At 44.8% G+C, this 21530-nt stretch overlaps 2 protein-coding genes and 1 long non-coding RNA gene across 6 annotated transcripts; 2 read left to right on the forward strand and 1 right to left on the reverse strand.

Moving 5' to 3' along the window:
* Positions 1-1779: 1779 nt before the first annotated feature.
* On the reverse strand, positions 1780-6973 carry LOC132971873 (interferon-induced protein with tetratricopeptide repeats 1-like). 3 transcript variants are annotated; one of them, XR_009672820.1, is made up of 3 exons: positions 6848-6973; positions 2554-4336; positions 1780-2330 (listed from the first exon to the last, which is right to left on the reverse strand). XR_009672820.1 is itself a non-coding variant. In XM_061034641.1 (2 exons), the coding sequence occupies exons 1-2, from the start codon at positions 6850-6852 to the stop codon at positions 3031-3033; spliced, it is 1311 nt and encodes a 436-aa protein (XP_060890624.1). In that variant the 5' UTR covers positions 6853-6973; the 3' UTR covers positions 2369-3030. The 3 variants fall into 3 exon arrangements, 1 of the variants encoding a protein (XP_060890624.1); XR_009672819.1 differs by lacking the exon at positions 1780-2330 and having other exon boundaries at positions 2369-2864; positions 2979-4336; XM_061034641.1 differs by lacking the exon at positions 1780-2330 and having other exon boundaries at positions 2369-4336.
* A 3127-nt stretch (positions 6974-10100) lies between these two features.
* trmt1l (tRNA methyltransferase 1-like) lies at positions 10101-21248 on the forward strand. Of its 2 annotated transcripts, none has more exons than XM_061034970.1 (16): positions 10101-10197; positions 11847-11954; positions 12067-12132; positions 12377-12490; positions 13177-13241; positions 13781-13937; positions 14849-14969; positions 15065-15144; positions 16089-16344; positions 16514-16726; positions 17059-17249; positions 17722-17788; positions 18897-19045; positions 19133-19198; positions 20583-20709; positions 20795-21248. In XM_061034970.1, exons 1-16 carry the CDS (start codon positions 10137-10139, stop codon positions 20976-20978), a joined length of 2025 nt encoding a protein of 674 aa, XP_060890953.1. In that variant the 5' UTR covers positions 10101-10136; the 3' UTR covers positions 20979-21248. The 2 variants fall into 2 exon arrangements, with proteins under 2 accessions (XP_060890953.1, XP_060890954.1); XM_061034971.1 differs by having other exon boundaries at positions 12070-12132.
* LOC132972092 (uncharacterized) lies at positions 17814-18844 on the forward strand. The gene is made up of 2 exons (XR_009672859.1): positions 17814-18452; positions 18541-18844. It is a non-coding gene; the product is annotated as an uncharacterized LOC132972092 (long non-coding RNA).
* Positions 21249-21530: the final 282 nt, after the last annotated feature.

The raw sequence follows: 21530 nt of genomic DNA on the forward strand, positions 1-21530 counted from the left end.
GTGAGAGCTCGGGAGCTCCAAGGTTAATATGTGGTTAGTAACTAAGATTTACAGATAGTGATATGATGTGAATGCACAGAGAGAGAGAGAGGAGCTCAAGGTGCCAGTTCCCCTGGTAGTCTAAGCCAGGGGTTCTCAAACTTTTTTGGTTTGTGTACCCCCTTTCAGATTTTTTTTCAGCCAAGTACCCCCTTATCCGGTCAAAGACATTTTTCAGGAAATAATTTGGGAAAAGAACATTACTAAACAAATGTATGTGGTCTTCATAAAGCTGTTGGCTTATGTCACCCCGCAAAAGAAAAAACAGTGCTTCATGAGTAACAGAATACGTGGAGGTAAATCCCATAAAAATGTATTAGTGGTGGGCGATATGGAAAAAATATCATATCACGATCACAATTTTATCACAATTTTTTTCCCATACTGATCTTAAAGAAAGATTTTGCAAGTTACCAACCAGTTTAACCAAACGTATTTCCCTGTATAATGTTTTTAATTGACAGTCTATGGTCGTGCAGCGATCACAGGGAATAAACGTCACCACCCCCCCTCCCACTGGCCCCTCCCACTGGCTCCAGGTGAATTCTCCTGATTATATCCTGCTGAGTTCTCCCTGTGTTTCGTCTGTCAGGTGTTTGTGCAGCACCAGGCTCTGTGTCGGGTGGAGGGTCTCCAGCCCATCAGCGTGTCGGAGGGCCTGGCGGTGTGTCAGCCTGCAGGATCCTCCTGCTGGAGCCGAGCCGCCTCGGAGTCCTGCAGCGGGTCCGCCTCAACGTCAGCCAGGACGACGTGGTGTTCGCCCTGAAGGCCGACTGAAGGATGTCGAGAATGATTTTGTATTTTCATGTTTACTTCAATGTGTTTTTATGGTTTTAATGTTTTATCTCTGATTGATATTCAATTCCAGCCTCTTAATTTGGGAGAATATTTCCTGTAAGAATAAAAACCTCGTTGGCATTCTTTCATCTATTTTGGCCCCGTGTGGTGTTTGCACAAGGTGCGCTGCAAGCGTCCGCCTGTGTGGGTTTCGTTATTCATTAATCAGGACTTTAACTTTCCAAGGAACAGAAACAGAAACCTACAGCCAAATACTTCTGTTAAACAAAACACAGACTCATCAAAGGTTATCCTCGGTGTTGTTTGGCTGCGATGATTAAACTGAAAAAAACACTCAGGTTCATGAGAAAACTATCTTGTTACATTAACTTTTAAGTTTAATATTTTAAAGGTCACACATGGTGAAGTGGATTCTGGAAAATCCACTTCACCATGTTTCTCTAACACGTGTCTCTAGTCCGTCTACAAACCCCCCAATGATGACAAAAGTCCATCCTCTTCGTCTTCTGCCTGCTCCACTTTTCAGAAAATGTGTGCTCAAACAGGCCGTTTGAAGATTTTCCCTTTATGACATCACAAAGGGCAGTAGCCCCTCCCCCAGATGGGTGACACTCCCACAGCTAGGTGTTTGTTCTGCCCTCTGAGTCTGCATTCTCACCATAAACAATAGGACATGGAGCGAGAAAGCCTGAGTACACCCGAGCCCTTCCAGAGAGGGGGCGTGGTCAGACACAGCTCATTAACATATTTAAAGGTACAGACACAGAAACAGTCTGTTCTGAGCAGGGCTGAAACAGAGATTATCACTCCCATGATTCCCCTCCAGTCTCGACGTCATCTTTTGTTATTGTTTTGCTGGAGAGCCCCCTGGTGGTGGAACTTACACACTGCGCCTTTAATGTAACATCAACACTCCTGTAAGAACTGTAACATCCAAAGACAAACATTCAAAGTTTTATTAGTGAACATGTTTATTTGATCACAGCATGAACACAATCACCTTCATCCAAAAATAATATTCATCAAATTCACTTCTTTTTGCAAAACCAAGCAACGCAGGGTTATCAAGAAGCAAATATTCATCACGTCAGAGGAAATTCAGAGAGCTTTTTTTATCAGCAAAGTCAAGAATTAGACGACGTAAAAACAATCAGGAACACAAACCACATGAAATCCATTTGGGTCAAAACTCTATCAAGTCATTTAAATGCATAAAACAAACTCACAGTGCAGATTTATGTGGCTGTGTTTAAAATTTAACATGAATTTGTTTAAAGTTTAACCAAATCAAAGTTGCTTATTCTTGAATATTTAAAAATGCATGAACACAGGTTTTAAGGATACATCATATTCATAATTTATTTACATGTTTCGCTGCACCCTTTCACTTTCACATCTGGGAATCATCTTTTATGAAACATTCAGACGGAGGAGGTCAGAAAAAGTGTCCCAATGGATCAATACAAAAACTACTGAGTGCCTGTAGCTAACTGCTAACATGCTAACCAGCATTTCGTTCCGAGGACATCACATTAAAGGAAGAATGTATGACTTTTTGATCCAGTAGATGTCGCCCTTGAGCACCAGTGTGAAACCAAAACAAACTGCTGTTTGGCCACGCCTCCTCCATACTGAAGCCTCCGCTCTCCTCCAGCAACACACCTCCAACCCCCCTCCCCTCGCATTCCCACAACTGAGTTATAAAATGGATCGCACCGTAATTAAACACCATTAAGCATAAGCGGCAGACAAAATTGTCCTTTACTCAAACTGCAATCACCTGTCCTTCATCGTTGTGTTAGCATGCTAATGTTAGCGCTCTTTAGTTAGCTCGTAGCTTCACATTGCATGTTAATTGACACGGAATGACCGTGATCTAAAAACTCTTGCATGACATTCAAGGCCGTCCCGTCCATGTTTACACGGCACCGACAATAACACAGCCAGCAGAGACTCCTGTTACATGTCGGTATGAATTTGTCAAACATTGCTCGATTTGTAAACGTAAAAAAAAATCGTATTTTAGCGTTCCCTGCAAAGAAAGCTTAATTACACTGAAACTAATCGAGGCTGCTGTAAAACTTCACTGTTTGAAATCATTGTATGATTTTCATAAACCGCCTTAGCTTCATTTTTGCGAGTGCTCCTGATCTTTTTTTAGGTGATACACTACCTCCATTTTTCTGGAGGACACTACAGTTTCAGTTTAGCCAGAAACTCTTCTATTTCTTTACTCCTTCGGTTCCACTTTGTTGTGTCTTTTGTTCTCCTCAGAGCTTCGATGCTGTCGTCACGGAAGAAGGACTCGACTGTTATCGAAGCAGCCCTCATGTGGAACTGCATTGACTTTTGGTAATCCTGTTTATCAGAGAATAAGTGCTTTGCAAAGCGGTTGTAAAGCACCTGTTTCTCTGCAGGCTCCAGATCCCTTCGGAGCAGTTTCTGGAATATCGCCTCGGCTTTAGCCTTGTCTGACTTTGCGTACACACTTGCAAGATCAATTTTCTTGACGAATGAAGAGTTAGGGTAAAGAGAAATAACCTCTCGATGGAGACTGATTGCCCTCTCTGTCATGCCTGGCCTTGGGCGACTCTCTCTGAAAAAAAACACGATCTTCCACTTGTAGCAGAGTGCAACACATCTCTTAAGATAACGCTCATCTGGATGTTTTTTCAGAGCATCCTCTGCCAAATCAATGGCCTCATCTACAGATATGTAGTTTGTGTAAAGTCTCAGTAATGGCTTTATACCGCTGTAGCTGCTGACCGGATTTTTCAAGATCTGACTTGCCAACTTCTGTGCTTCATCCTCAACTTTTTGTCCTTTCTTGGCAAGTTGCATAAGGTAGACAGCAGCGAGGTACAAGTTCTTTGGATTCTGATTCTTTGCACGTTCCATTTTTTTCAGGGAGTTAGCGTCTACCCCACTTTCGCTGTGCTTACTGGCACGCGCTAAACCTAAGACATAGCTGGCGTTCCACTCCACCCTGTCCGGCTGCATCCTGATGGCTTTCTCGAAGAGATCTGCAGCCTGCGGCTGTACCTTTTTACCGAATTTCATCAGGGTCCAGGCCTTTTCAGCGCAGATCTCTGGATGGAGGTCGTCCTGGGATGGAGATGGGTATTTTTCCATCAGGGCATCAACCTTTGACAGGTAAGCCTGACTCTCTGCTTGATCTCCCAGGTGGTGGTGCAGCCAGGCCAGGTTCCCGTAGTTCACCACTAACCAAGGACCCTCATCTGCCTTTCTCAGCTTGTTGAGTGCCTCCGTAGCCTTCTGGAACAAACTCTTAGCCTCTTCATTTAACCCCAGCTTATGCTCAATAAACCCCTGCAGGTTGTAAATGTGGCCCAGCCATAGATTTCCCTTCTCGGTGCCGATGTCCTCAAGCTTGTCCTTTAAACGTAGAAGTCGGGACTTCTCAGGGTCGAGAGCCCAGGTGAAGTGGCACTGCAGATCCTTCAGCTTGGACTCAGAATTTCTTTGACTTTTAGAGGCACTGGAGAATAAAAAAAACATCAAAACATATCATCATTAAGTTAATACAACGGACCCTGAAGTATGATAGGCTTAGATCAGATCACCAATGTTCATTTGATATTTCTGTGGAATAGGAAAATAAAATAACATCATCAGCTTCTTCTTCATGAAACACAGATGACTCATCCTTCAGGGTCGGACTTACGGATTTATACAGAGGGTTTACAAAAGGTATAACGCAGTTTTGGGGGGGCTCTGTTGACAAATATGACTCCTGCAGCGATGTGTGCATCACATATTATCAGAGGAAACATAACGAACTCCAACAAAAGAGTCACCACAAGAGTCTGCTTCAAACCAACACATGAATCTGTTCTGCTGTGGGCCGGACCCACCTAAGGGGACCTTTGACCTTTTATTGGTTTGTGAAAAATACACTTTTTGGTCAGCATGATGGATGGGGTGTAAAACTGCGGCAGAGTCTGCTGGACAACTCGGGCAACAAGTGGTGGCACAAGCTTAAAATGTCAGTGTCCTTCACAGGGACAAATAGAATTTAAAAATGAAAATACAATTTAAAAAACACAAAATGTACAAAAGGTGCAATGTAGGAGCTGTGCAGTCGACAATGAGAAAGAAATCTTAGTGTATATAAATCTACTCTCAGAGTGCATGTAAAGAAAATAAAGTCCTGGCAGAAGCCAATGTATGACGTCACAACCTCTGTGTACTCATTCAGACTGTTTACAGCACGACTGCATCATACGTGACGCAATGCCAGAATGACTGGACTAATGTTGGCTGATGTTTAATCAGGTGTTCGTGGCCTGTAGCTGTTTTGTGCCTCTTGTAGTGATGAGACAAGTTTGTCCCACCTGGCTGCACGCCTCTGTTTGATGTGTTGAAATAAATCAGACAGTCACACTGACGCCCTCGTGTGGTCTTTTTGAGCGATGACACTCACAAGGGCCAGGCAATATGAAAATTTCAGACAACAGTAATAAACTAGACAATTTGCATTTACCTGCGGAAAATGCATGGGAATGCTGACCGCTGAAATGTTTTGCAAAACACTGCTGAATGAAGAAGAATTAGCAGAAACAGCTGAAGGATTAGAAGAAGATGAAGAAAAAGTAGATGTAGAAGAAGAGGAAATGGTAAAAGAAGAGTAGTAGAAGAAGAAAAAGTAGTAAAATCAGAAGAACAAGAAGTAAAAGGAGTAAAAGTAGTAAAAGGAGTAAAAGGAGTAAAAGGAGTAAAAGGAGTAAAAGGAGTAGTAGAAGGAGAAGTATTAGTAGAAGATGAAGAAAGTAGTACAAGTGGTAGAACAAGTAGAAGATACTGCATAAAGACTGCTTGGATGCAGTCAGACAATGAAAAAAAGGGGAAAACATCTCCCTATTGAGCAGTGTATCCCCTACCTTTATAATTTATATGTGTGGGGTGAACATTGTGGTCAGTAGAGCAATTTGTTCGGGAGATTTTGAAACTATCTCAGAACTCTGTCCCACTCTAGCGATGATGTCACTCACTCTAGCCTGAACATTCCACCACACACACACCCATTCAACAAATGTGAACGCAGTTAAAAAATCATAAAACAGTTGGAGGTACAGTTTGAAAAGTATAAAAGATAGCAAGATGAGTATGTGAAAGTAGTGGAAAAGTATGTGAACGTTTTAAAGCAAAAATGAAGTCTCTAGGCGGAACGGAGCCAAAGTGGAAAAGTGAAAAATGTTCCCATTCATTTGAATGGGGGAAAAAATTGTAAAATTTTGTGGGAAAAGTGAAATAACTTAAAAAGTAAAAGTAGTTGAAAAGTGAAGTCATAGCCATCATGTCTTGAAGAAGCTGAATAGTATGATAGTTGAATGGTGAAAGTAGCACAAACGGTTGAAGTAGAAGCACGGCGAAAAAAACAAGGAAGTATAATAATAATAATAAAGTTCCTGCTAATTAGTGGGAATGCTGTATTACAGCATTCCCACTAATAAGTCAACAAATACATGGTGAGTCATGAATAATTGCTGCTTCTACTTATTAAAAAGATCTGAGTAGTTAGAGGTTAGAAAGGAGCAGTATTTTACTTTTGGGTTATGCAAATTATTGAGTTGGAAAAACTGAAAACTTTAAGTTGGCTTGCCTTAATCTTAAATTGGATTAATGCAAAACGTTGATTTGATAACAATTAAATTATTAAGTACATTTGACTTAATCAATTGTGTTAATTGGACTTATTAACTTAATTCCAAAGAACTTAATTAATTTAGGTGTTACCAATTGAAACAATTCAATTAAGTTGGTCCAACTATTTTCTTTTTTCAGTGTACTTATTAAAAAGCTGAGTAGTTTAAAAAAAATTAAATAATGAAGGACTTGAAAACATCTTCATGGACTTTAAGGATCCAAAATATAAATTTGTGTGGCTTTGTGACACAAAAAAAAACATCAATGATGCATGAATTCCTAAAACCCAAAACCATCATAATGATCTCTTACCATGGTAAACAATGCAGAATCAAAACCTCACCTCATTTTTCAGCTGTAGTTCTCTCCGTAGTCTTTATGAGTTTGGTCAGTTTGGCGGATTCCTGCTGTAGTTTGAGTTTGCAGAAACAAAATAACAGGACATTCACGAGCACGCATATATAGTCTACGCAGATGTTAGGAGGCGGGGCGTTCTCGGAGTCGCGCAGCGTGCAGAGGAGCGAACAGACGAGACTTCGCTGAAGCACTTCGCCCTTCAGCAGAATGGAAGCGAAGTCAAACAGCTGTAGAAGAACCTCAGTGTCATACATCTTTAAAGGAAATGGGTGAAGCATGACGGATATTTAGAGAAAAATGTGACTCTCTGATGTGTGTGAGGAAGAGCGAATGAGTCCGCGCGAATACAGCGACGCGGACTCGCGCCTTTCCCTCCTCGTTCCCGCGCCATGAGTTTCGTTTTCGGGGAATGAAAACCTGACGCCTCATCTGTCTGAAACGAAAACAAATGTATGACCTCATATAAATTGGTGGTTAAGTTTGTTTCCTCTTTTTGGAGCTTTAATCTACGTGGACTTTAATCTTCAAACATGACGTATCAGGAGCAGTGGAAAAAACAATTAAACTATAATAAAAAGAATAATAGATATGACAGCATGATGAAGAATTAATTAAGAGAAATACAATGACGTATACCAAATATGTTATTTAATAGTTATAAATATGAATGTTTGTTTTTGAGACAAAAAATAAAGAAAAGTAAAATTATTTCTAGATGGATTATTAAATAGCATTTAATACATAAATGGACTGCTGCTGATCTATGTATAGAACATGAATGAATAAATACATTTTATTCTCTCTCTCTATATATATATATACATTTATAGTTATATATACAAGAGGAACCTACAAGATGTGAGAGCTCAGGAGCTCCAAGGTTAATATGTGGTTAGTAACTAAGATTTACAGATAGTGATATGATGTGAATGCACAGAGAGAGAGAGAGGAGCTCAAGGTGCCAGTTCCCCTGGTAGTCTAGGTAGATGATTCCAAAGGAGAGGAGCCTGATAACTGAAGGCTCTACCTCCCATAGTACATTTAGAGACCATAGGTACCACGAGCAGGCCTGATAACTGAAGGCTCTACCTCCCATAGTACATTTAGAGACTTTAGGTACCACAAACAGGCCTGATAACTGAAGGCTCTACCTCCCATAGTACATTTAGAGACCGTAGGTACCACGAGCAGGCCTGATAACTGAAGGCTCTACCTCCCATAGTACATTTAGAGACCGTAGGTACCACGAGCAGGCCTGATAACTGAAGGCTCTACCTCCCATAGTACATTTAGAGACTTTAGGTACCACAAACAGGCCTGATAACTGAAGGCTCTACCTCCCATAGTACATTTAGAGACCGTAGGTACCACAAACAGGCCTGATAACTGAAGGCTCTACCTCCCATAGTACATTTAGAGACCGTAGGTACCACGAGCAGGCCTGATAACTGAAGGCTCTACCTCCCATAGTACATTTAGAGACCGTAGGTACCACGAGCAGGCCTGATAACTGAAGGCTCTACCTCCCATAGTACATTTAGAGACTTTAGGTACCACAAACAGGCCTGATAACTGAAGGCTCTACCTCCCATAGTACATTTAGAGACCGTAGGTACCACGAGCAGGCCTGATAACTGAAGGCTCTACCTCCCATAGTACATTTAGAGACCGTAGGTACCACGAGCAGGCCTGATAACTGAAGGCTCTACCTCCCATAGTACATTTAGAGACCGTAGGTACCACGAGCAGGCCTGATAACTGAAGGCTCTACCTCCCATAGTACATTTAGAGACCGTAGGTACCACGAGCAGGTCTGATAACTGAAGGCTCTACCTCCCATAGTACATTTAGAGACCGTAGGTACCACAAACAGGCCTGATAACTGAAGGCTCTACCTCCCATAGTACATTTAGAGACCGTAGGTACCACGAGCAGGCCTGATAACTGAAGGCTCTACCTCCCATAGTACATTTAGAGACCGTAGGTACCACGAGCAGGCCTGATAACTGAAGGCTCTACCTCCCATAGTACATTTAGAGACCGTAGGTACCACGAGCAGGCCTGATAACTGAAGGCTCTACCTCCCATAGTACATTTAGAGACCGTAGGTACCACGAGCAGGCCTGATAACTGAAGGCTCTACCTCCCATAGTACATTTACAGACTGTAGCAGGAGCAAGCCTGATAACTGAAGGCTCTACCTCCCATAGTACATTTAGAGACTGTAGGTACCACAAACAGGCCTGATAACTGAAGGCTCTACCTCCCATAGTACATTTAGAGACTGTAGGTACCACAAACAGGCCTGATAACTGAAGGCTCTACCTCCCATAGTACATTTAGAGACCGTAGGTACCACAAACAGGCCTGATAACTGAAGGCTCTACCTCCCATAGTACATTTAGAGACCGTAGGTACCACAAACAGGCCTGATAACTGAAGGCTCTACCTCCCATAGTACATTTAGAGACTGTAGCAGGAACAAGCCTGATAACTGAAGGCTCTACCTCCCATAGTACATTTAGAGACTGTAGCAGGAACAAGCCTGATAACTGAAGGCTCTACCTCCCATAGTACATTTAGAGACTGTAGGTACCACCAGCAGGCCAGATAAGAGATTTTGGCTAGGCCTATATAATGCACAACATATACTTAGTTCCTGTTACTTTCTTTTTCTGCTTTGTATACATTTAAAGGGAGCTGACAAAAAAAGTAAAGGGCTTGGTGTAATAACCTAATAAGGCTTCAGCCTAAATGATCCGGTTTAGTTTTAACGCTCGAGTAGCATTAACCTCAAGTTTGAGATTTACAAGTTAAAAAATTACTTCTCACAACTATTGTTTCTAATTTACAGATTAGTTTATAGGCTCTCCTGTGACTTTATATATTTAGTGTCTGAAAATAGTCAAGGTGTCGTGTGTCATAGTATGTAATAGATATTAAGACTGTGCAGTGTGTTTGGCTTTGTTGATACCATTGCAGCTGTTACCCGTCTGCATTATGACGCTTTGCTTCCACTTACCGGTAGAAAAAGAGAACTTCACCGCTTCAAAATAAAAGGTTTCTTTTCAATTAATAAACAATTAATCTGACATCTTATATCTTATCATTTCCCCGTTGGCCTGTAGAAATTGCCACTTACTCACTTTTTATGTGCTTGCTGCTTCATTCAGGAGCCACTTACGTCTCAGAACTACGCATTTTACGTACACTACGCATTTTACGTAAACTACGCACGGCAGAACTCTTCCTGCGTATGTTGTTGTAGAGACAGTATGGCGGAGCTGAAAGAGGCAGACGCTGCTCAGCTACACCAGGAGGACGTCGATATTAAACGTGAGTTAACTCCAGCACGTACGCGATGAAACACCACATTTGAGACCTTTAAAAGGGGGGTTAATCGTAGTTTTTATCGTTTTCACTGGTGTGTAGTGAATTCACTCAGAATTTAAGTTGGTAAGTGCTGAACTAAACGAGGGCCTCACCACGGAGCTCCGCCATAGGGCCTAAATAGTCAACAATAACAGCTACCTAATGGCTGCAGCGGGCTAACAGGAAAGCTAATGTGTTGTCGTCAGCTGTTACATTCAACAGTACAGCTTTAGACTGGTTATATTATCACACCGTTAGATTTGAGTTGTACTTGTAGTTTCGGTTTGCACGGTCTCATCGCGGAGCTGCACTACAGGACCGCAGCAGAGCCCAACTGCATGTTTATTTATTTTATTCACAAAGAGAAGGTTGTTTTAGTTTCAGACCTGAAGAAAACAACCACTGTCTACATTTGGCTTACACTCAAAACATGTATTTATTATTTATTTATTTAAAGAAGGAAAGTCTCATTGAGATTAAGAACCCCCTCCCCCCCTCTCTAGAGTTGATGCTCACACAGGTCACCATGTGGTGGACTCTGTGAACCCTGAACTGAGGGGGGACTCTGAGTTTTCAATCTAAGCAATGGAGGTCACTCAAACCCAAGAAAAAGGGGTCGGCTCCGAGTCAGTTACTACGGTAACCAAGTCTGTGAACCGAACCTGGTCAGGAGCAGATCCTCTCCGTCTCCTCCCTCTTACTCTTGACTAAAACAAACTCAAATCAGCTGCTTTGGAACCAGAGACTCAAGAGTTCCCCACCTGAGACTGAATCAACTCAGAGCTCAGAGGGTTTAGACTGAGAGTGTGTTGAACTATTCTTTCAAATTGAGAATCTTTATCTGCGGACGGCTTTGCGTGTTTGAGGTCTCACCTGATCTCCGCTGAGGCTGGGCTTCAGGTTTCTGCAGGGCAGGTGACAGATACACATCCTCTGACCTGTAACAGGTGTAAAAATATGTTGTGATATTATCAGTATTGGACAGACGTCCTGACATTCAGATGGATTAGATACTGTCACCTAGTGTTTAAAACCGGTACTGCAGTCCAAATTCTAAACATCATAGAGAGCTGTCTCCCCCCCCCCTCCTCTCTAGAGTCCATGCTCACACAGGTCACCATGTGGTGGACTCTGAAGCTTCAGTGTTTATCCAGCTCTGCATGGGTCTGTAAACCTTTCTGTGTTCTAACCTCTCTCCATTTTTCAAAAGCATCTCCAATATTGATCCTAGTTTGAGCACGTTTCTGCTCGTGGAGCTTATTAGAAACATGCAGAGGCTTTTTAGGTCGGGTACAATCACTTCTATCTGAACCACTTCTCTTGCCCGCTACCATCTCTGCAACACCTGTTGACCTGATAACTGCTCTCATATCTGGCAAACCGAGGGGCGTCCAAAACGGCCGTGTAGGGGGGTTCGCCTTAAAACCTCCTACCTTCTCTGGTCCAAACAAATCCAGAGCATTCAGGAGCAGAATCTAAAGTTAGAAGGAGGACATACTGGCTGCTGCATTGTTGTCAGAGAAGCCAGCACTTCAACATGTTTCCTTAATGTCTGATCAGATAGTAAGATACCTTTATCATGTCCTTCTCTCTCTCTCTCTCTCTCTGTGAAGGTGGAGCTGCTGGAGATGCTCCCTCAGTTGATGATCAAACTGCAGATCAGACGGCGAAGAATGAAGCTGCTTCAGACAGCGATTCTAAACCCTCAACCACGACTCCAGGTGATGAACCGAGAGCTGCCTCTGTGTATCAGCTTCATGTGTGTTCACTGACTCTTCAGAGGCAACTTATCTCTGACACATTAACAACATAAGTCAACTCTTTTTCTCCAAGCAGAGCGACACATTTCCATCCAGACTAAACTGGAGGGCTTTGAGATGCTGGTTGACCTGAACGGCGGTGAGTTTGGTTCTTCATTAAATCCTTTTCCTCCTCTGTCTGAGTTTGTAAACAGACCTACTTTCTTTTTTTAATATTCAGTTGAGCAACACATAGACATGAAGGGGCGACGGTCTGACCCGTTACCTGGAACTGTTGGTGATCAACCCCAAAAACAACCAGGGCCCCAGACAGCGGGAAAGTTTATAAGTGAAGCGTTACTTACAAGCTTTGTGTTTTTGTGTTTTTGTGTTTTTGTCATCAGCGGGACGTAAGTCGTGCCCTCTGTGTCCCGAGGAGAAGTTTAAAGCTTGCTACAGCCACAAGCTCCGCCGACACCTGCAGAACCTCCACTGGAAAGTCTACGTTGAGTTTGAAGGTAGGAATGTGATGACAGGCGATCGGGTCCTGCCTCACCTTCGCTCTTCCAGTTCACGCCAAAAGAAGGTCAGACAGTCAAGTCGTTACACACCAAACGATGAACACTGATGGGTTTTGGCCAGCCAGTATGTCCTCCTTCTAACTTTAGATTCTGCTCCTGAATGCTCTGGATTTGTTTGGACCAGAGAAGGTAGGAGGTTTTAAGTCGACCCCCCTACACGGCCGTTTTGGACGCCCCTCGGTTTGCCAGATATGAGAGCAGTTATCAGGTCAACAGGTGTTGCAGAGATGGTAGCGGGCAAGAGAAGTGGTTCAGATAGAAGTGATTGTACCCGACCTAAAAAGCCTCTGCATGTTTCTAATAAGCTCCACGAGCAGAAACGTGCTCAAACTAGGATCAATATTGGAGATGCTTTTGAAAAATGGAGAGAGGTTAGAACACAGAAAGGTTTACAGACCCATGCAGAGCTGGATAAACACTGAAGCTTCAGAGTCCACCACATGGTGACCTGTGTGAGCATGGACTCTAGAGAGGAGGGGGGGGGGAGACAGCTCTCTATGATGTTTAGAATTTGGACTGCAGTACCGGTTTTAAACACTAGGTGACAGTATCTAATCCATCTGAATGTCAGGACGTCTGTCCAATACTGATAATATCACAACATATTTTTACACCTGTTACAGGTCAGAGGATGTGTATCTGTCACCTGCCCTGCAGAAACCTGAAGCCCAGCCTCAGCGGAGATCAGGTGAGACCTCAAACACGAGATACACAAGATAAAGATTCTCAATTTGAAAGAATAGTTCAACACACTCTCAGTCTAAACCCTCTGAGCTGATTCAGTCTCAGGTGGGGAACTCTTGAGTCTCTGGTTCCAAAGCAGCTGATTTGAGTTTGTTTTAGTCAAGAGTAAGAGGGAGGAGACGGAGAGGATCTGCTCCTGACCAGGTTCGGTTCACAGACTTGGTTACCGTAGTAACTGACTCGGAGCCGACCCCTCTTTCTTGGGTTTGAGTGACCTCCATTGCTTAGACTGAAAACTCAGAGTCCCCCCTCAGTTCAGGGTTCACAGACTCTGGTTTGCCTTCACATCTCGATCGCACTAAAAGCAGATTTTAGATCGTGGTATGACAAACACATGAATTCTAGAGGAGTAAGCAGTTCAACGCTCGCCGCTCCGTAAGTCCTCGAGACATCTCCGTCTGAACGGTGGGATTTTAACTCTCACATCACTAATCTGTCAGTTAGCTTCAGTCACACTTATTGAACCATATTCCCTCCTTCCAGGCCTCGGGGAGACACGTGGCTCACTACCACTGTGTCGTGTGTTCTGTCACCATCGCCCGGAAAACCGACATGGTCAGCCACCTGAAACGACACGTCAACAAAGGAGAGACTGAAGCCAGCTACTCCGGGAGCTCAGACGCACAGATTGAGGAGCCGGGTAATTAAAGCACCGATAACTTGGTTACATACTTTGTGTCTGTATCGCAAGGGACGGGCTAAAAAAAGAAAACAAGGAAGGCTTCTAATATCGCCGCCCTTTGAGGGAGAATTATAAAACTTATGCTGGCCGCACTTATTCTGCGTTCAGGTGCTGAATGTCTCTGTTACGAGTTATATTTGAGCAAAGTGTTGATGTGCAAAACGTGACATAAAAGAAGTATCTTAAAGGCAGGGTTGGTAATTTTAAAGAAACTAGCATGATTTTGAAAGTAGCATTCCCTCAGTGCTCCGTCTGCACCCAACCCCTCCCCTCTGTGCTCCCTCTAAAGCCACGCCCCCTCACTTACATGCACGAGCGCCGTTTGCTCCAGAAGCGGACCTCAGCTCATCTCTTGCAGTGTGTAGAAACTACGTCGTCTCATGTCTCATTCAGCGGTCCGTAAACTCACAGTATAAACTGTGACGCTCTTTGAGTGTGAGCTACAAGAGGTAGAGAACGAGCAGGGAGACAGGGAGGCGTCTGATTGGTTCATCAGATTGGTGGAAGTTTTTACAGACTTACAAACTGATACAGATGACGGATTCTATTTGTTCCTTTTTCAGAGAACCTGAGTTATTAATTTCTGTCAGGACCTAAAGACAATTTCAACCAAAATCTGAAAAAGTGCCTTTAACATTTACAAAACTCATTTTGCCACCCATGTTGATGAAGAATGTGACATCAAGTCTGGCACCCCTAATTCCCCAGTCCGCCTCTGGCCTGCGCTCACACGGCTCCAGGCCAAACCGGGCCCGAGCGCGGTTACCTCACCTGTCATCATCACCTTCCAGAGGTTAACTAATTTATTAGAGGAGCGATGCTGAGATTGTCGTTTTGTGTGTGACTGAATGTGCTTATCGTTTCCGCAGCTCCGTCCGGTCAGGCGTTTGAAATCATGAAAGAACTTGGGACCAACGTGCAGCTCCTCCCGAACCACACCACCCCGCAGAAGAGCGACACCTACTTCAACCGCAAGATGAGGCCCAACAGGTGAGAGGCGTTCTGCAAAAGATGAAAGTGCAGATTTATGGGGATGACCCAAATCCTCCTGAAGCTGAATGTGTGTTGGTGTGTTTACGTTTCAGGCAGCTGGTGTTTTGTTCGCTGGCCGTGCTGGCCGAGGAGAGAAACCCGCTCGAGTGTCTCGATGCTTTCGGAGCCACAGGTGAGAAAAGGACGCACTAGACACGCTGGGCCACTGGTGCCACAGATTCATGTTTCTTGTTATTGGACTTCGAACACTTTTGGAACAACAAAACATTTACTTTAAGGGCTAACTATGTAACTACAGAGCAGATTCAGACCAAAACAAACGCTCACTTTGGACACGCCCCCTTCATCCCTCAGCTCCCCTCCTCCCTTCCTGTTTCACCTGCAAGTTTCTGTGAGACGAAGAGCAGCAGACGAGTGCTGATGAACGTAAAACAAAACTCTGATATCATTTCATGTGACCTTTTACATCTCAAAGTTGTTACCTGTTTGTTTTTCACTTCTCCTTCAGTTTGTAAAGTCTGTTGCTCAGTTGTTCCCCTGTGACCCTGAGTGGGCGGGGGCCCGTCTCTCTCTTCCCCAGCGTGGCGGCAGGGTAATCAGTCAGAGAGGGAGGGGCTCAAGTGAAGAAGGTAAAAACATGTTTGGGGCGCTGGTGGCACAGTGGTTGGAGCGTGCGCCCCGTTTATGGAGGCCGTGGTCCTCCAAGCGGGTGACCCGGGTTCTAATCCGACCCGTGGCTCCTTTCCCGCATGTCATTCCCCTCTCTCTCTCTCTCTCTCTCTCTCTCTCTCTCTCTCTCTCCCTCCTATCTCTCCATTAAAAGCACAAAATGCCCAATAAATAAATCTTAAAAAAAACATGTCTGAGCCTCTGAGTGAAACATAAAGAGGCTGAAGGAGGCGCCGTCCTGTCAGCGTGAACACAGAGCCGAGAACAACAAACCCAGAGGGGGGTCTGACTTCACGCTGTCCTCCAGAAGTCGTTTCTCAACATTATATCTATAAGGAGTGTTTTTTTATTTTAGAGTTCCAGCTACCGATACAGCCTGAAGTCACCAGAGTTTTCCATGTACCCCTCCCCTCTCGTGCTGATTTACACTTCCTGTCTGTTTCTCAGGGATCATGGGCCTCCAGTGGGCGAAGCACCTCCGCAGCGCCGTCAAAGTCACCATAACCGACATCAGCGACACGTGCGTCAAGATGATCAAGGAGAACTGCGAGCTCAACAACATGCGGGTGGACGGTAGCCCGCGAGCGCCTCGAGGGGGGCCTGATGGCGCTGCCGGTGAGGTCAAAGGGGCGACCATCGCCACGGTGGAGGTCGCCAAGATGGACGCCAACGTCATCATGCACCTGCGGTCTTTCGACTACATGTGAGTACGAGGGCGGTTAATCACGCGGGGCGCATTCACACCTGAGCCGTTTGAAACCACCTCCAGGTTTGAGGTTGTGTGAACGCTGAAACGAACTCTGGTGCGGACAAAAGAACCGACATTTTTAAAAACGGTGATTTTATAACCTTCTACGTCTTGACTCTTTCAGTCACTTGGATCCGTACGGGACGGCGGTGAACTACCTGGACGCCGCCTTCAGAAACGTCCGGAACCTGGGCATCATCTCTGTGACGTCCACCGACACGGGCTCCCTGTACTCCAAGTCTCCAAACGTCACCCTGCGGCACTACGGCTGCCACATCGTACGCACCGAGTACTACAAAGAGCTCGCCGCGCGCATGGTCGTAGCCACGGTGGCCAGGTAGCCGCCTGAATGTTCTTGATTTCATCCGTCCTGTTTTTCATGTGGAACCTGCGATCACTTCATCCCCGCCTCTCTGTGGTGTGTGTGTGTGTGTGTGTGTGTGTGTGTGTGTGTGTGTGTGTGTGTGTGTGTGTGTGTGTGTGTGTGTGTGTGTGTGTGTGTGTGTGTGTGTGTGTGTGTGTGTGTGTGTGTGTGTGTGTGTGTGTGTGTGTGTGTGTGTGTGTGTGTGTGTGTGTGTGTGTGTGTGTGTGTGTGTGTGTGTGTGTGTGTGTGTGTGTGTGTGTGTGTGTGTGTGTGTGTGTGTGTGTGTGTGTGTGTGTGTGTTGCAGAGCGGCGGCTCGCTGTAACAAAGGCATCGAGGTGCTGCTGGCGGTGGCGTTGGAGCATTTCGTCCTGGTGGTGGTCCGAGTCCTCCGAGGGCCGACGCAGGCGGACGAGTCGGCCAAGAAGTTGCGTAAACTCGTCCACTGTCAGTGGTGTGAGGAGAGGGTCTTCCTGAAACTGGGAAACATGACAGACGGTCAGTCTCTCTTTTTTTTTTTTTTTTTCATTACTTTATTTTACTGTTTTACTTCATTACAAGTTTTGTTCATCCTGACACATTTTTATATATCATTTTTTAAACACAAGAATACATACATGAAATAAAATAAAGAAAAATCCAAAGAAAAGGTACGAAGAGAATAAAGATAATTAAATTAAGATTTAGAAAGAAAAAATAATTATAAGAAAAATAATAATAATAAAAAATGACGGGCTGTGAGTCTCTGAGGGAAGAGAACGTACATGATGTTGAGTTTTTAAACAAAATCCTGAAACTGCTTTAAAAATAAAAAAAACATGTTTGGGGCGCTGGTGGTGCAGTGGTTAGTGTGAATGAATAAAAGGAAAGGTAGAAAATGTTTTTGAAAGGGGCTGCAGGTGTTACCGTTCATACAGGTCGAAGACGAAATGAAAAAGTAACCACGACGTCTTGTGTGTTTTTCTTGCAGACACGCTGCCCTGTAACTGTCACGGGAGTCTGCCTGGAAGGACAGCGGTGCAGCTGGGACCGTTATGGTAAAAACAAACTCTCAGTATCTGTGCACACAGCGACGTTAGACAACGACACACTGAGTGGAGATTTTTTTTAGTTGCATGTTGGGGGCGACGAAGAGAGACAGATTGTGTTAGCTGGGAGAGAGCGGAGGCCGCACTCCAACCCGCGGCCTCTGCAGCCAGGACTACAGCCTCTGCATTTAGGGGGCGTGTCATAACCACTAGGCCATTCGGCGCCCCTATAGAAACAGTTTTTCCTGGGGGCACTGGTGGCGCAGTGGTTGGTGTGCACGCCCCATGTATGGAGGCTAGCCTCCAAGCGGGTGGCCCGGGTTCGAATCCTACCTGTGGCTCCTTTCCTGCATGTCATTCCACTCTCTCTCTCTCTGATTTACGACTCTATCCACTGTCCTGTCTCTACATTAAAGGCACAAAAAGCCCCCCAAAAAAAAGATGAGATCTTGCAACAAACAAATGTGTGACGGCTCGTGGTCTACTGTACGTCCATCTTTGAATGTTTGACCGTCATTGCATCGGCAAGTTTACGACCCAGTATCTGTAACTCTGCAGCTTAAAAACAGGAAATAACAGACGTGAAATAACCTTTAAGATACTTTCAATCCGACAGTGAACTGTGCAGAGGTGTGCAGTATTAGCGAGCTACACATGCACATTTAACACACCTGTAGGTTAACCCTCGCTGGTACACAGCTACCTGCACAGAAGGGGGGGGGGGGAGAAACAGGGAGAGTGCAGGGAGGGAGATGCTTCAGGGATTTTTCTATCCTTGTGGGGACATTCTGCACATTTTCTCCAGTGATGGTTAACGTTATTGAAAAGGTAGCTTTGTAGCGTGCAGCTGTAGGAAGACTTTCTTGCTCCACCAGCTGGGCGTTCCATTAGTGTTTGATGTCATGTGAATGTGTGACAGTCACAGATCCCTGTGTGTGTGTGTGTGTGTGTGTGTGTGTGTGTGTGTGTGTGTGTGTGTGTGTGTGTGTGTGTGTGTGTGTGTGTGTGTGTGTGTGTGTGTGTGTGTGTGTGTGTGTGTGTGTGTGTGTGTGTGTGTGTGTGTGTGTGTGTGTGTGTGTGTGTGTGTGTGTGTGTGTGTGTGTGTGTGTGTGTCCAGGTGTGGTCCCCTGTTCAACACGGGCTTCCTGAGGAGGATGCTGTCAGCAGCCGTGCAGCACAGCATGGACGACATCCAGGGGCTCGTGAAGACTCTGATCTGTGAGTCCGAGTGCACCGTGCTCAAGTCGTCGGCTCTCACCAACCAGGGTAAAGGAATCCGCCGTCCAGCACCTGCATCTGTGATCCGTTGACGGTGCTCATGTTTACAGATGACTCTCTGTTTCCTCTCTGCAGCGGAGTGCGGCGTCGTCATTAAGACGCCACCGAGCGGAGAGGAGTCGGGTCCTGCCGATCAGTCCGGTGAGTCCGATGGTAGATCCCGCTCTCCGTCCTGCATCCCGAGCACTGAACCCTGACAGACTTTTAACGGCGTCCGGTTCCGCAGTGTGAGGGCTCGAGTAACGGGACGCACTATCATGACGTCACATTTTTTTGTCATTAACACACTGGAGTTTTCTGCAAGTGTGAAAGCCCTGAAAGTGAGACGGCATTAAACCCTCACACACTTAACGGGGAACGCGTCTAAAAGTCTGTGAGTCAGCGAGTGTCGAGTTTGAGATTTCCAAGTTTCTGACTGAGGATTGTTTTTAAAGCCAGGGCCATTTTTTTTTTTTACTTGTATCGGGGGTTAAAAGACCAAGTGTGATAACATGACAGAAAAGAGAGAGCATCTTTTGTTAAAGAGGAAGACGCTTTAATTAGACCTTTAATGTCCTCACAGCGCTCTGCATCAGTCAGTCTCCCCCAACCAATCACAGAGTAACAAGAATACAGAGAGCGGCTCCTTACAGCACTGAGCTGCAGCTCTACAAGCGTCCTCCAGAGGGCAGTGTAGCTAGTAGCTTCTGAGGCACTGAACCATGAAGATGCTCTGCAGTGAAAAGCCTCGATTGAAGAGATTTTTGAATCCCCTTTAAAGGAATGAAACATGTTCCACATCAATATATCATAAAGTCTGTCCTGTGTAAATGTGTCTCTGAGTCCTGACTGTCTACAATGAGGGAGAAGCTCGAGTCCCGCTGGCTGTGTTGTTGTCAGAGCCGTGTTTACATGGACGGGACGGCCGGCTCCTCCCCTTGTGTATAAAAGCTGTTTTAGTCAAGAACTAGAGAGAAGAAGAAGAACATACTCACTGATTATTTGGATGTTAGTCAGAGTTTTTAGATCACGCTCATTCTGTGTCAGTTTACATGCAATGCTAAGCTACGAGCTAACTAAAGAGCGCTAACATTAGCATGCTAACACAACAATGCAGGACACAGGTGATCGCAGCTGGAGCAAAAGGATTATTTTTGCCCGCTGCTTGCGCTAAACTCCTTCCTGTGAACCTGAGTGGAGAGGTGGTTGGAGGTGTGTCTCTGGAGGAGAGCGGAGGCTTCAGTATGGAGGAGGCGTGGCCTAACAGCAGTTTGTTTTGGTTTCATGCTGGAGCTCAAAGACGACATCTACTGGATCAAAAAGTCGCACATTCTTCCTTTAACGTCTCCATTGTTTTCTTCTTCATTTGATGAGATTTGAACTCTCTGTGTATGTTTCATCTGCCTCTTTAAACGTCTAAACTCTTCTGTTTTTTTAAACTCTGGGATCTCTACTAGAGTTTAAGATAAATGTTCAGCAGAGCGTCTTCATCCTATCAGGTCTAGTTTTCCGTGCGGCTCTAATCCTCTGATTGGTTCCTCTGCAGGGAAGAGGAAGAGCGGGGAGGAGTCTGGAAACGTGGTGAAGAAGCTGAAGTCTGATGCGTCTCTGGAGCATCCGCCCTTCTACTACAGCATCCACCGCCACAGCATCAGAGGCATGAACATGCCAAAGTAAGTGACCTCTGACCTCTGACCCCTGACCTCTTTGTGTCTCCAGTGTGTTCCAGTGACAAACCTACCTGAACTCTCTGTGCAGGTTGAACAAGTTTATTCAGTACCTGACCGAGGCCGGCTTCAGGGTAGGTCGGACTCACTTCGACCCGACGGGGGTTCGAACCGACGCCTCGCTGGAGCAGTTTAAGTCGGTCCTCACCAAGTACAGCGTCCCCACGTCCTCCAACGCCGCGCACACCAGCACGAGCGTGGAGAAGACAATATGAGAGAGTGAGGACGACTCGGCTCCACTTTTTACCGTCTGTGTGAAACATTAAGAAAAGTTCTGACTGCACTGATCTTCTGCTTTTCTTTGGTCCTGCAGCGAGCGAGCGTTTGATCCTCCGCTCTTCTATTTATTTCAGATCAAGATCCATGACTTTAGGAACGTCATGTTTTCTTTTTCCAGCTGCTTCGTTGTCTCACTGTTTTCTATTAATTGTAAAATAAAGGAATAAAGTCTTTCTGCAAAGCTTGATTTCTCTGTGAAACGTGAAGACTGTGTGCGTCTTTATTCAGCGTTTTAAGAGAGAGGAGGTCAAAATGTTTGATCCTTCTCGGTCTTTTACAAATGATACAATCTTTTTATTTTAATGATCGATGGCAAGGCAAGTTTATTTAATATAACACATTTCAACAACAAGGCATTTCAAAGTGCTTCACACAAGACATCTAAAGCATCACGACAGAGGAAAGAAAAGAAACATTAAAATAGAACATTTAAAAATCACTAAAGCAAATAATTCACAGAGAAGAACCATTCGGTATTTTTACTATCT

Source organism: Labrus mixtus, chromosome 3 (assembly GCF_963584025.1).
Source record: "Labrus mixtus chromosome 3, fLabMix1.1, whole genome shotgun sequence".
Classification (NCBI taxonomy): domain Eukaryota; kingdom Metazoa; phylum Chordata; class Actinopteri; order Labriformes; family Labridae; genus Labrus; species Labrus mixtus.

Coding starts and splice junctions, on each gene's coding strand:
- trmt1l (XM_061034970.1), top strand. CDS start 10,137: ATGGCGGAGCTGAAAGAGGCAGACGCTGCTCAGCTACACCAGGAGGAC. Junction 11,955..12,066: donor ACCCTCAACCACGACTCCAG/GTGATGAACCGA, acceptor TTTTTCTCCAAG/CAGAGCGACACATTTCCATC. Junction 15,145..16,088: donor CGATGCTTTCGGAGCCACAG/GTGAGAAAAGGA, acceptor TCTGTTTCTCAG/GGATCATGGGCCTCCAGTGG.